Here is a 15,366-nt window from a genome sequence, read left to right as displayed (position 1 = left end):
TGTTTTCACAGTGGCAAGTTACCTCGTTAGAAGTTTGTAAGAAAAATGTTAAAAACACTTTATGACTGACTCTTCATGCTTGTGGATGGTATCAGATATCGAGCTGAGAAAACAAACAAGAAGCAACAGCGTGATGAATCACCGACTCCTGACCTCCATGTGTTTTGGAAATATTGTCCTGGCCAACAAACAATGGTTGGCACAGGGCCAGACAGGGCGCTGCCAAACTGGCAACCCCTCCTCCACTCCCTCCTCCTCCCGCTCCTCCATCAGTGTGCAACGCAGCGTGTCCAGTACACACATCCTGCCTTTGTGGACCAGGAATTCTAAGAATCCAGACTGCTGCCCTCCTCCCCACTGCTGCCCAACAAGGTGCTCTCACCCTACTTCCCTCTCACCCCCCATCTCACCCCACTCCAGTGTCCTGGTGGTTTTACAGCCCAGCCAGTCGAGTGTCTGGGGGGCTGCATGTGGTTTGATGTTGTGCTCTCTGCACACAATAACATCACCACTTCAGTCTGGAGTTACAGCACCTTCTGGCAGGTTGTGGGCTCTGGTTTGGTCCCATCCATATAGGCTACTACGAGTTTTAAGAGGTTTTCAGGGTGGGCTGTGGGTGCTGAGGTTAGTCCTGTTTCATCAAAAACTGGGGGCTTCTTTCATGGCAGAAAGTGTGAAAATGCTTCTGAAATATCATGGCAATAAAATTCTTTATTGAAATCCACAAAATTATCACCTCTCTTTTAATGTAATACTTCATCGCTAGCTCATTGCTAACTTAGAAATTTTGTTGGCACTTTCACTTCTGGGCCAAGGAACAATGGGGGCTGATCGTAGACTGACGTATTGGTATGGTGGGTGGGTCACGCAACTACTCCAGCTGCAGTTATACATGTACCTACTCTGGAAGCTTAGGGACACTGGATGTACAGTGTTTTATTTTGGTGTGAATTAAAGATGATGAAACAAGAGAAATTGTGGCCTCCTTATTATCCACAAGGCAGACGGACTGAAGAACATTATCGAACAAGAAAGTAGGGTTACAATAGTTCTCTAATTTCTCCCAAACTTTGTGGTTTTAAAGTTGCTACAACTAAGTGACTGATGAGTCAGAGGTTCTACATCTGCATTTTTCTGTGATCAGCCTGACAAACAATAACTGCTCCTGGCAACCACTACTGCAGCTTCCATGCTGACTGAGAATGATGTTGTGGGACAGATGGGTCGGTTGCTGAATTACAGTAAAATGAATTGGAAATTCAGTCTGATTATCAAGCTACCCCACAGCTTCCTCAGAATTGTCAGCAGTTCAACTGAGGTGTGATTTTTTTCCTCTCTTTGGATTGTTTAATGTGATGGATTTTTACAGACTTTAAAGGGCTCTCCGGGATTTAGTAGATTTATTAAGAAAACAGTTACAAAAAATAAACAGAATTTTGCAATTAAAGAATCATTTTTGACTCACCACAAACACCACTCAGTAAGAACAAGCCACAACCTCCAGAGCCGAAAAATGAAGCCAACACAAAAGTGCCAACAACTGCCAAAACTGCAGTGCCTCCACTTGAGGCTAATCTCTGGGCCACAGGGGATTTTCATGAGTGGCCACTAGGAGTCTTCATATACATACATATATATATATATATATATATATACAGTACAGGCCAAAAGTTTGGACACACCTTCTCATTCAATGCGTTTTCTTTATTTTCATGACTATTTACATTGTAGATTCTCACTGAAGGCATCAAAACTATGAATGAACACATGTGGAGTTATGTACTTAACAAAAAAAGGTGAAATAACTGAAAACATGTTTTATATTCTAGTTTCTTCAAAATAGCCACCCTTTGCTCTGATTACTGCTTTGCACACTCTTGGCATTCTCTCCATGAGCTTCAAGAGGTAGTCACCTGAAATGGTTTTCCAACAGTCTTGAAGGAGTTCCCAGAGGTGTTTAGCACTTGTTGGCCCCTTTGCCTTCACTCTGCGGTCCAGCTCACCCCAAACCATCTCGATTGGGTTCAGGTCCGGTGACTGTGGAGGCCAGGTCATCTGCCGCAGCACTCCATCACTCTCCTCCTTGGTCAAATAGCCCTTACACAGCCTGGAGGTGTGTTTGGGGTCATTGTCCTGTTGAAAAATAAATGATCGTCCAACTAAACGCAAACCGGATGGGATGGCATGTCGCTGCAGGATGCTGTGGTAGCCATGCTGGTTCAGGGTGTCTTCAATTTTGAATAAATCCCCAACAGTGTCACCAGCAAAACACCCCCACACCATCACACCTCCTCCTCCATGCTTCACAGTGGGAACCAGGCATGTGGAATCCATCCGTTCACCTTTTCTGCGTCTCACAAAGACACGGCGGTTGGAACCAAAGATCTCAAATTTGGACTCATCAGACCAAAGCACAGATTTCCACTGGTCTAATGTCCATTCCTTGTGTTTCTTGGCCCAAACAAATCTCTTCTGCTTGTTGCCTCTCCTTAGCAGTGGCTTCCTAGCAGCTATTTGACCATGAAGGCCTGATTCGCGCAGTCTCCTCTTAACAGTTGTTCTAGAGATGGGTCTGCTGCTAGAACTCTGTGTGGCATTCATCTGGTCTCTGATCTGAGCTGCTGTTAACTTGCGATTTCTGAGGCTGGTGACTTGGATGAACTTATCCTCAGAAGCAGAGGTGACTCTTGGTCTTCCTTTCCTGGGTCGGTCCTCATGTGTGCCAGTTTCGTTGTAGCGCTTGATGGTTTTTGCGACTCCACTTGGGGACACATTTAAAGTTTTTGCAATTTTCCAGACTGACTGACCTTCATTTCTTAAAGTAATGATGGCCACTTGTTTTTCTTTAGTTAGCTGATTGGTTCTTGCCATAATATGAATTTTAACAGTTGTCCAATAGGGCTGTCGGCTGTGTATTAACCTGACTTCTGCACAATACAACTGATGGTCCCAACCCCATTGATAAAGCAAGAAATTCCACTAATTAACCCTGATAAGGCACACCTGTGAAGTGGAAACCATTTCAGGTGACTACCTCTTGAAGCTCATGGAGAGAATGCCAAGAGTGTGCAAAGCAGTAATCAGAGCAAAGGGTGGCTATTTTGAAGAAACTAGAATATAAAACATGTTTTCAGTTATTTCACCTTTTTTTGTTAAGTACATAACTCCACATGTGTTCATTCATAGTTTTGATGCCTTCAGTGAGAATCTACAATGTAAATAGTCATGAAAATAAAGAAAACGCATTGAATGAGAAGGTGTGTCCAAACTTTTGGCCTGTACTATATATATATATATACACACATATAACTCACCTTTTTTATTTTATTAAGGCTTTAAGTTACGCATAATTAAGGGTGAGCTATTCTTGACAGGCTGTCAATAGTGTCCTCAGCTTCTCAGTCAGATCCACCCCTTGCTCCTCCACAGCTCCACCCTCTCGCCCAAATATGGTCACTTGTGGCTCCCAAAAACCAGGATGGCAGTGGCTCAAATGCCTGGAGTCCATAAATTAATGGGTGACGTCACAATGGCTATGTCCATTATTTTAACAGTCCATGAGTAGGACCTTCACATCATCACATGACCTTCCTCCATAGATAACGTGGCCCAGATGATAATGATGATGTGGATTTTCGAATTTCCATTTTTTCTGGCCTCTTGAGGGACTTCTCATCTATGTCTAAGCTTTCTCTAGAATGGCTACTGAACCAACGTGGACGAGAAGTCTTCTGTGTAACAAAAATATTTCTTTTAATTTTTTCTTGTGTTTTAATCATTTGGTGCTCTTCTAGATGTTTCTAACCCTCAGGCTGGTAATCATCCCCTGCAGTCATGCCTGCCTACATATTATACTACAGTTCACCCTGGTCAAGGTCCCACAGAAATCCAGAGCTGGTCAGTCCTTTGTACTTACCTGATGCATAATTGCTGCATCATATCCATAATCTTATGTTATTATCACTGGTTACATCCATTTTGACACACACAGATGATGTCTCAGTAGTTTCTCTCAGCAGACATGTTTTTTGGTATCCAATGTGCCAAATTACATTTCCCATGTTTCATGACAGCCTGAGCCAACGCTTAATGTGAGGACCTTCCTGCTCACTTTTTACGTGCCCCTGGGATGACAATGGGAAAGCAGATATTTTCCTACCAATCATGGGAAACTGAGGACAGGCTTGTATTTCCTGGAATGTGGCCCATTCGGAAAGAGATGGAGAGAACACAGGATGTCCTGAGCAGTGTCCCACAGCACACTGCAGTGAAAGGCAGAACCTGGCTGGTGGGCCAAGGCTGGTGAAAGCATTGTTCACAGGGATTTTCTCCACATCACCACTCCCCTTGTTCAAGACTCCACGATGGAGTGGGATTCCTTACTCAAGTTTTCCATTACACCTGTCCCACCATTATTTTCTTCTTTCATGCAGACATCTGTCAAATATGACCTGACCTAGGTATGTGTAATACATTCTAATCAGTGTTTGGTTGCCTGGGTATACCAGTCACTACCACCAAAGATTAGTCTCTTGCATTCATTTTGACACCTTGACATCCCTGAGGCCACATGTCCACAATAACACAGTGATTTGAGCATGTCTATATCAATATTTCACACCAACAGAACCTCCACCACCTCCCTGTGGACACTCTCCCCTTGTCTTGAGAGGAGAGTCTATGATATCACAGCGGGGCGGGGACATATGTGTCTATAAGTACAGGTCGCACACAGGGAGACCTCTCTATGAAGTGGAGCTGAGCTGTGTCGATCTGTGCTGACAACAAGACACTGTAGGAGAGCAAGAGAGCAGAAGGGTGTACCTCTCTGTGCGCAGACTCTGAACTGTGGATTTTATCCTGGAGCTGACAAGACTTCCTATCTTTAGGGACTCTGGATGAATGATCTAAACAACTTCTTACTTCTACAATTCTTTATTCCTTTAGAGGGTTTACCAGTTTCTCTTTTTGTTCATCTGCTGTAATCAGGATGCTTTGCCCTGTTCTGCACCACATCATTTCCACCCTGTTTGTGCTTGGCAGTGCTACAGTAATGGTGAGTTGCTGTGACTTGTGGCCATTTACTTTTAAACCTTCTCCTCTGTTTCTGAAATTTCCTGTTGATTTGAATTTGAATTTTAAAATCGGATCCACCCATTGTGACACATCCTGAGCTGACCTCTGACCCATTTCCCCAGGCAGAGAATAAGTGCCCTTCTGAGTGTTCCTGCAGCACCTCGCCCCAGCCATGCCCACCAGGCGTCAGCTGGGTGACCGACCACTGTGGCTGCTGTAACGTTTGTGCTCGGCAGTTTAATGAGGACTGCAGTGCCACTGAACCTTGTGATCACATCAAGGAGCTACGCTGCCATCTGGGGGCTGGAGGAGACCCTGAGCGAGGACTGTGTCGAGGTGAGGGCCACGGCTGGACTGAGTGAGGCACACTGTTAAACTAAAATGAAAACAACAAAAAAAAAAAACAGCTATGGACTTCATGCCCATATGTAGATGTTGTAATGAAGCAGCAATTATTTAATGTTTTTGCGTATTTGTGTCTTATGAAATATTAGGGTGACCATATTTTGTTTTCCAAAAAAGAGGACACTCAGCCCGGCCACGAAATAGCCTACTTAAATGATACTTGCAGTTTACTCAAAGATGCCTTATAATTTTAATATATTTAAAGTTTATATGTATGGATAGAAAATCAAGTTATATTACAAAATAATATCTCTCAAAGACAGAAATTCAGATAGGTCCCGATAGATAGGGGACACATACACACACTAGAGTGTGGCTACCCGATCCGAGCCCGACGGTGGGTTCGGTCAAAAATGTATAAATTGTATTCGGGCTCGGGTTGGATTCAGTCAGCTTTCAGTGAAAATGTAGTGTAAAAATAAATAAAATCCTATTGTCTGTCCTGTTTATTGCTTGGGGACTGTTATTTACGTGACAACACCTGAACAGAACACACACACACACATTGCCTCGAAGCCTCGGACCTCCCGCCTCCGCCTTGATTAAACGCTGAAAATAAAATAAAAGAGGGAAACAGGTTTTTCCTATTTTATCTTACTTTGTTATTAGGCATGTCCCGATCCGATCACGTGATCGGAAATCGGGGCCGATCACGTGGTTTCAGACTCAATCGGAATCGGAAGTTACATCCCGATCAGGGATCGGATATAGGCCTATGACATATCAGATACATGTCAGGGTTTTCCCTATTTGTCTAAAGCAAGACGGGCCGCATGGGGGGCGTTCAGATGTAGCTCTTTTGCACTCTCAAACCCATTACTTTTACTGTAGACGTGCGTCATGTGCGCTCATAACCCAAAGCGACGCCAGCGGCGCGCCTTCGGTGCAACACGCTTGTTTTTCGTGAACGTCCGTGTGTGTGTGGCTGCGTCGTCGCGGACATGTAACGATATGAAATGACGGCGCTTGCGAGAGTGTGAGAGACGATCGTCCGTGTCACCGTGTCAGCTGACTGTTTAGTGTGGCTGAATTGTTTCACTGCTGACTTCCAAGCAGCTGTTGTTGTTGATGTTTGAGCGCTACAGACCCCAGCAGCAACAACAGTCACTGCAGCTTCTACTGAGAGCGAGTCAGACGTAACGCACGTGAGACAGACACACGGACAGACTGCGCAGATGTCGCGGACATCGTTAAACTTCTTACACTGTTGTGTGACGGCAGATACAGAACCAGGTATTTATTTACAGTTAGAGAGGGAGAAGGAGTGAAGTGAGCTGGGGGAGGGAGGGAGGGAATGAGGGAGGGAGAAGGAGCGAGGTGGGGTGGGGGGGGGGGGTGTGTGTGTGTGTGAGTGAGGTGGGGGCAGACAGGCAGGTGAGGGAGGGATAAAGGGAAAGAGGCTGGTGATTGAGAAAGGCATGATAAGCTATTTTATTTTTGACCAAATGTTCTTGTTGTTGACTAATGGATAATGGAATTAATATTATACCGTGGAGCTACTGTACTATTATCATATAGTGAGGTTTTGATATCATGACATGTCTTACAATACTGCAATAAATGTCATGGGCTTGTTATTGGGGTACAGTATTGTAATATTGTGAGATTGTGATATTGTTACATCCCTAGTAGAGCACAAAGAACAGAAAAATAGTGGGATGATACAGTTAATCTACAGTAAAAAATTTTACTGCATTGCCAAAGTATCAGATTGGGACTCGGTATCGGCAGATACTCAAAATCAAATGACTTGGACTCGGACTCGGGGGCAAAAAAATGTGATCGGGACATCCCTATTTGTTATATTTCTCCCTCTCCCCTCGCTGGAAGCCTTGGACCTCCCGCCGCCCGCTCCCGTCTCAAACATGGAGGTCTCCCTCTCCGCGGAGCACCCATGGCACACACCCAGCCTGTTAAATAGCCTGTAACCATAACAACTGTGTGACACAAACTCAGTGCTTTGGTCATTAAATAATGTCGGGCTCGGTTCGGTTTCGGACATAACAAAACAGAATGACTGTCGGGTTTGGACAGAAATATGCGGCCCGTGCTGCACTCTAACACACACACACGCACAAGGAAAACCGGGCATTATCATCAATTTATAAACACCCCCCGGATGCCCCGGACAGGACGTGAAAAGTGGACATTTCCGGGCAAAAGAAGACGTTTGGTCAGCCTATGAAATATTGCATAATATATTCAAGGTGCTCAAAATCTCTCAACTGAGTCACCATTCCAAATTGCATAATGCTTATTCTAGGATCGCTTATTTCTTGGTAGATGGGAAAATACTGCCACATATCCACAATATAAAGTTTCACAATATCATTATTTCAGATCATGCTCCAGTCTCATTTTCTATGAAAAAATATGAATCAGTGGGAGAAAAAAGGAAATGGAGATTTGACTCTCACCTTCTCAATAATCAAAGCTTCTGCAAATATCTAGAATCACATATATCACTATTTTTTGAAAGTAATGATAACAATGACATTTCTCTTACACTGTTATGGGAAACCTTCAAAGCGTATGTGAGGGGGTGTATAATTTCCTTTCAGTCCTTTCAGAGAAAATGTGACAATGCTGAGCAATTGGAGTTGGACAATCAAATAAGGAAAATGGATGCAGATAATGCTCAACAACCGTCTCCAGAAAAATACAATGCAATTTCATCCCTCAAGTATAAACTCAATCAGTTATTATCACAAAAAATCTGTAAAACCTGTATCTTTATGAAGCAAAAATACTTTGAATTTGGAGATAAACCTCAAAAATTGTTGGCAAGGCAGCTTCGTAAAATAGAAAATGATAGAACCATCCATAGAATTAAATCTGAAAACGGTATACTCCACACATCACATAAAGACATAAACAGTAGATTTTAAACAGTTCTACAAGGGGTTATACATCTGGATTTAACACGCGAGCAGGCGATATGCAGAACTTTCTAGATTCATGCAAACTATCAGAATTAGACGATAATGATCGTAGTTGTTTAAATGGGGAGATTACTTGTGAAGAACTTATAAAATCAATTGACTCAGTCAAATGGGAAAAGTCCAGGTCCGGATGGACTAGGGAATGAGTTTTATAAGAAGTTTAGTGGGCGACTCGCCCCCTATTTGCTTAGAATGTATAAACAGGCATTTAAGGACGGTGTAATGCCGCAAACCCTGAATGAAGCTATTATAACTCTCTTACCAAAAAAAAAAGGAAAAAAATTTGAAGAAGTTGGCTCTTATAGATCCAGCTTTTTATTGAACATGGACCAGAACATTCTAACTAAAACTTTAGCTCAAGACTTTGTGTGTTGATGGATGGATAAGTTACTGTATAGTAATCCCACTGTAAGGATACTGACAAATCAGACATTATCTGCTCAGTTTAAATTATGTAGAGGTACTGGACAGGGGTGTGCACTTAGCCCTTCATTATTTGCTTTAGTGATGGAGCCGCTTGCAGAGACCATTCGATGCCATCCAGATATACATGGTTATGACACGGAACATACTGTAAACAAGATATCACTATTCGCGGATGATATTTTGTTATATGTATCTCAACCGAAAACTACAATACACTCAACATTATCCGTAATTAATTAATTTGGTAACTTTTCTGGATATAGAGTTAATTGATGTAAAAGTTTGCTGATGCCTATACAAATGGAGGATTATGGTTGGCTCGAATCACTTCCATTTAAAATAACAACAGGAAAATTCACTTACTTGGGAATTGTGATTACTAAAGAGTATGATTCATTATTTAAGGTGAACCTTCTTCCGTTAATAGATAAACTTAAGGACAGTATTCAGTTTTGGAGGACACTTCCAATTTCATTAGTAGGGAGGATAAATACAATTAAGATGGTTTTTCTTCCACAACTAATTTATCTCCTCCAAAACATACCAAATTTTTTTAACCAAATCTTTCTTTAAGAGGCTAGATACAATAATTCTTCCCTTCATATGGAACTATAAATCCCATAGAATTAAGAAAGAATATCTCTGGAAGCATAAGCTCCATGGAGGACATGCTCTGCCTAATTTTATGCATTATTACTGGGCTTCAATTATCCGTCTTATTGCATCTTGGTTAGATGATACTGCTCTGCTTTCAGAGCAACTGAAGATGGAGGGAGAGGACTGTCTGCCATACTCTGTCGGTGCAGTTATTCTATCTCCAGTTCCTCTTGATAAAACATATTATAAATATAATCCCATGATACATAATACAGTCCTAGAAGACCTGGAAACAGATATCAAAATACTTTAAACTAGGAAAAATAAAGAAACGGCTCTTGTTGTACTGGAAAAAGGAAGCTGCCTCAACATTGAAGTTATGGCTCACAGAACTGACCGATACACCGATTTATTATTAAAGATAAACAAAATGAATTTGAAGAAATCTGGCAACCTTTAATCTCATACCTTACAGGAAATAAAAAGGAAAACAAATTTTAACTCTAGTCTGAGACAGGGTGGGGAGGGGTGGGTGGGGCCGATAGGGGTGTGAATGAAGTTTGTTATGACCTGTGGGTCTGCTTTTTGGTGTATTTTCCTTTTATGATGTTGTTGTTGTTTTGTGTTTCTGTTTTGCTTGTTTGCAAGGACATTTTTTAGGTGACATACAAGTATCACCAATTAATGTTTCCTTATCGTCCTCTTGTGTTTGTTTGTTTGTACAGGGAAGGGAAAAAAAAAAAAGAAGAAGCATGGCAAAAGCAGTCTTATTTGAGGTTGGCAGCGGATGTTGCGCTCTGACGTGAAAGAATGTGATGTAAAGCCACTTTAAATTATGTACAAATGTTGTGATACCTCCATGAATGCTTCAAATAAATTATTTGAAACACAATGTACTGCTGCGGACAGCAGCAGCAAAACGTATTTTAGCCACCTAAAAATGTCCCACCTAAGAAAATTAATAGCAGTTTAAGTGTATGCTATATTGAGAGTATTTTCGCTGCTTTACCTTAATGTCAGACAGTAATCTCTAACTGAAAAAAATGAAGCTGTTTCATTGTTCTATTCACAGCCAGACTCTACTGAGAGAAACACTGATTTAACATTTAACACAGGAGCTGCTGGTCTATTACTGCCTCTTTTATTATTTTGTTTGTGTTATTGTGTGGCTTTGGCATTTATAAGGTTTAGTTTGGGTTCACCAAAGTCACACAATGACAATGAGTAAATACCTGATTGAGGCAGTGCAAGACAAGCAGCTCCCATGTTCAGCATTCTCAAATGACTGTTTTTGTCAGTGGAGTCTGGTGGCTTTGACAAGAGCATAGATGGGAAACTGAAGCCGTCCCCTGTCAGAAAGGGCTGTCTGGTGGGAAGACAGAGCAGTAAAAAATACTGTCAATATAACGTACAATTAAACTGATATTGATTTTTTTTGGACAGGATTTTTTTAGATGGCTGAATTATGTTTTGTTGCTGACCCCACCACAGCAGTGCATTGTGTAGCTTCTTTGTTGGACACCAGCACTTTTACAAACTGGGGGTGTACTGACAGACGTCTACTGTAGGTTATACATTGACTATGGTTAAGTGCCCCATACAAACCCACTTCAAAAAATCTTTCCCCTTAAGGAACACTCGGATTGGATTGGATTGGATTGGATTTAACATATGACAATCAGTTCACTACTACTGGGAAGCACTACTTAGCCTTTGGAAACAGATGTTAAGGTCTCCAGGAGCAGTCAGTGAAAATAATCCCAGTGACGTCATCAGGGTTATTCTGGAGAAAACAAAACTTAACCAGAAAATCTGTGTGATAAACTGGAGGTGTAAATTTTAAAAGATGTGGGCGTTTTCCAGCCAGGGAGGGTCGAATAAGAGGTGCAGTGAATGAATTTGCATCATGGGAAGTGTCTCGTCCAAGGGTTTTGGAGTTTGATTACAGTAGGGACTGACAGGAAGGATATTTCTATTGCACAGATTCCTGGTGTATTTCCTTAAATTGCTCAAAAAGCATGAAATCATGAAATATTCCTCTTTAGAAATATATTTATTTTCTCAGTTTGATTCAGGCTGTGTTGTGTTTGTGTACAAACACAGTTTTTCAACTGTGTTCCTCTATGAAGTCCACAGGTCTCTTTTTACAGCTGTGTTTCTATGTTTTGTATATGCATGTTAACAGCTGAGGCCCAGGGTTTGCCCTGCGAGTTCAACGGGCAGGTGTACCAGCACGGAGAGGACTTCCAGCCCAACTGCCAGCACCAGTGCACTTGTATGGACAGGGTGGTGGGCTGCATGCCCCTCTGTCCTCACCAAGTGCCCCTGCCCGACTGGCGCTGCTCGCGGCCCCGGCTTGCCAGGCCAGAGGGCAGCTGCTGTGAGGAATGGGTGTGTGACGACGACAACCACATCAGTGAGGAGCCAGACAAGCTGACACACACCTTCCTGTCAGACAGACAACTCCTTCCGAACCACATCAGTGCCCTGCTGCAGGCCCAGCCACACCCAGCTGCCACCAGAGGGGCCACGTTCAGAGGTAAACATCACAGTGTATCCCAGCGATGCTTTTTTGGTGCCCACCACCATCCCAAAATATGGTCTGAAGGAGAATTTTTCATGTCGATGTGCATGAGATGGGCCAAACCATGTCAGAATCACTCAACACAACATTTTCCACAGTATGGTTAAACAAATCCTGTGAAAACTGCTTTGGAATCCATCTTGAACTGGTGTCAGAGAGATATTTAGCTTCTGACAAACAATTGAATTTAGCTGTAATTACATGATTTACCACGTCATTACTCTAACATTCCATCAGAAATGTATACAGATATATATTCATTTCAGTTTCCAGTTCAGAGATTTTTTTTGGCTTAACTTATGACTTAAAATGAAATTAAATAATAATAATCATAATATAATCATTATTATACAAAGCTGATATTTTTAGTACACCCTGGACAGGTCACCAGACTATCACAGGGCTGACACATAGAGACAGACAACCAGTCACACTCACATTCACACCTACGGGCAATTAAGAGTCACCAATTAACTGATCCCCAACCTGCATGTCAATGAACTGTGGGAGGAAGCTGGAGTGCCTGGAGAAAACCCACGCTGACACAGGGAGAACATGCAAACTCAACACAGAAGGGTAAGTAATTTCTACTGTAGAAGTGAAGATTTTGACCTGGTATTAACAGTACAGTTAAGGTCATGTGGTTGCCAAAATCTTTGTGATTCATCCTATGGTGAATATAATTGTCCACAACTAATTTCATGAAAATTTGTCCTTTAGTTGTTGAGATATCCTCCTCAGGACCCAAGTGTGGGAAAACAAAACAACCAACTGACACCTCTATCCTCAGGTTCTTTCAGTGCTGGGGCAAAAAATATCTCATGAGCTTTGAAAATGCATGACATTTTTTTTTTAATTTAACAAACACACTATATAGTATGCTTGTAACTCATTGCCTTTGTTTTTTGTTGTTTCAGAAATGGTCTCCATCCCCATGTCTGAGGTGTTACTTAAATCCAGCTGTTTCCCACAAACTACAGAGTGGACTGAGTGTTCCACCACATGTGGAATGGGCATTTCAAGTCGAGTGACCAATAATAACCCAGACTGTCGACTGGTCAGAGAAACCAGACTGTGCCAGATCTGGCAATGTGGGCTGCAGCTCCCTGTAGCTAGCAAGGTATGCTAAAAAAAGGAGATAAACATAAAATACTAGTGGGATGTAAAGGATATTGCATTACGAGCTCATCTCAATTTCTTTGAACAGTCCAGTACTGGTGGTGAGTCAGCCTTGAGATGATGATGCTATATTTATCAGTCCTTTGGAATTCTAACATAGTATGGAAAATGCAAAGTGAAATCATCAAATGCTGCATTGCTCCTTGATAAAAACTAAACAGGAGTTTCATGATGTTGTTTTGATGGTGGCTCTGTTTCTGTCATCCAGAAAGGGAAGAAGTGTCAGCGAACTGTCCGCCCCCAGGAACCGGTCAGAATCACCTTCGCCGGATGCTCGACAACACAGCAGTACCGCCCTCGTACCTGTGGGGCTTGCACCGATGACCGCTGCTGCACACCCTCCCTCTCCCGCACTGTATTGCTCCACTTCCACTGCCCTGATGGAGAGAGCTTCTACAGGAACATGATGTGGATCCAGCGCTGCAGCTGCAATACAAGGTGTTGTGTACACAGCAGGCCCTCCAGCCCTTCAGTCACACTTCACAATGACATCCACACCTTCAGACACTGAGGCTGACTCGTCATGCCCAGTCCTGAGCTGGCACCCGGCTCCCAGGAACGCTGCTCAGCCTTGATTCCAATTTTTCCCAGTGGCCACTCACAGTATTGCAGCAAAAAAATCTCCTGCCACCCAAAACATAATTTTCTCCACTGACCACCATTATTTGGGAGAAGTCTGGAAAACTGTTGACAGGACACCTCAAACTGCAAACAAGGCCACTTATGACTCTTTCTATTATGAGTTTTTGATCCATGAAGGTATATATGTATAAAAATTTCCACCAGCCAGGAAGAACTATTTAAAAGTCTGTGATTTCATCACAATGTAAAGTCTATGGGCTGAGCGGAAACTGATGGGCATAGCCAGCAAAAACACACTACTGCGCAGACTCAGTGGGCCGCATACCCTGCAAGCTAGAAATATTTTTGATGTATGCATGCAGCAAGGCAATTGGACTGAATAAGCGCCATCTTGGTATCCAGATCCAATAATACATCCTTACCTGGCATGCTGTACAAAGACTCTGCACCTCTCCCTCCTTGAACCCACCACCTTACTCTCTGTCAGCACACCCTCCCCCCAAATAGGCAATACACTCGCCTGCACTTTAAATTACATCAGTTTGTTAACGCTAGAAGAGTGTTACTTCTCTTGTACCAGGCAGCACTAAGGACAACACACTGCAGTTTGCTGCTGTGTTCAAGCACTGGCAGAGAGCTTTCACTGAAACTCCTTTTATGTAATAGTTATGTTGTGTCCTCTCCACAGAGGGCAATGTGACAATTTGTCATTCACAAAAGATTTGTTAGACCAGTAATTGAGAACATTTAAGAGAAATGATGGGAACTATGACATGCATTTTCAGCAATAAGGAAGAAAGATGACAAAAGACATATTCATCATCAATGACAATGAGGGCTATGTGTTCTTTATTGCCCGTCCTTTGTGATACAGCATTTCCTACACATGTACTGGTTGTGGCATTGATTGTCTGTGTGTGTGTGTCTGGGTGTGTGTGTGTGTGTGTGTGTGTGTGTGTATTTGCATGTTTGAATAATGAGGAACTTCTACAAGTGAGAATTTACAGAGAATGTGCTCATGATTCTACAGTATATACATGAAAGCATGAGTATACATATTTCACTCTTAGCTGTGGAGTGGTTATTTCTAGGATCACCTCATTTTTCGGGGTGTGAGTTTGTTTTTTAGTGTGTGTCCTTCACAGTGTACATACAATGCTTTATTTTAAGTAATAAAAAGATGGTATATATTTAAGACATGCGACACATGTTAATCGGATGTTGTTGTCTGTAAACTCCTGCACATCAAATAAAAACTTATCGACCTAGTGTCTTATTGTTTGGCTAATGATTTAAATAAATGTATAAAGAAGTGTTGCAGTTGTTGCACTTTTAGTATTTGTTTTAGTGTTGTGGGTAACTCACTGGAAAGTCCACTTTGGGAATAGACCAACCAGAGGGTACTGGACAACCAATCACTATAAAATAGGAGATTTCCACATTTAGTTCACAAACCAGCTTCTCTAACCAGTCGCTGCTTAAATCATTATATCAAACTGCAACAGTCAGCATGTACCAGAGGGAGCAAAGTTTGGGACTAACTGATTTGATTGTTGTTGTTTTTTTACCCATTGT

General features: G+C 42.2%; 1 protein-coding gene across 1 annotated transcript; it reads left to right on the top strand.

Moving 5' to 3' along the window:
* The first annotated feature begins 4,757 nt into the window (after window positions 1-4,757).
* On the top strand, window positions 4,758-15,060 carry ccn1l2 (cellular communication network factor 1, like 2). Its single transcript, XM_033618500.2, has 5 exons — window positions 4,758-5,056; window positions 5,199-5,412; window positions 11,632-11,985; window positions 12,948-13,150; window positions 13,418-15,060. The coding sequence occupies exons 1-5, from the start codon at window positions 4,991-4,993 to the stop codon at window positions 13,718-13,720; spliced, it is 1,140 nt and encodes a 379-aa protein (XP_033474391.2). The 5' UTR covers window positions 4,758-4,990; the 3' UTR covers window positions 13,721-15,060.
* Window positions 15,061-15,366: the final 306 nt, after the last annotated feature.

The sequence above is a fragment of the Epinephelus lanceolatus genome, chromosome 9 (genome assembly GCF_041903045.1).
Source record: "Epinephelus lanceolatus isolate andai-2023 chromosome 9, ASM4190304v1, whole genome shotgun sequence".
Lineage (NCBI taxonomy): Eukaryota > Metazoa > Chordata > Actinopteri > Perciformes > Serranidae > Epinephelus > Epinephelus lanceolatus.
This window is presented reverse-complemented; position numbering and strand designations above follow the sequence as displayed.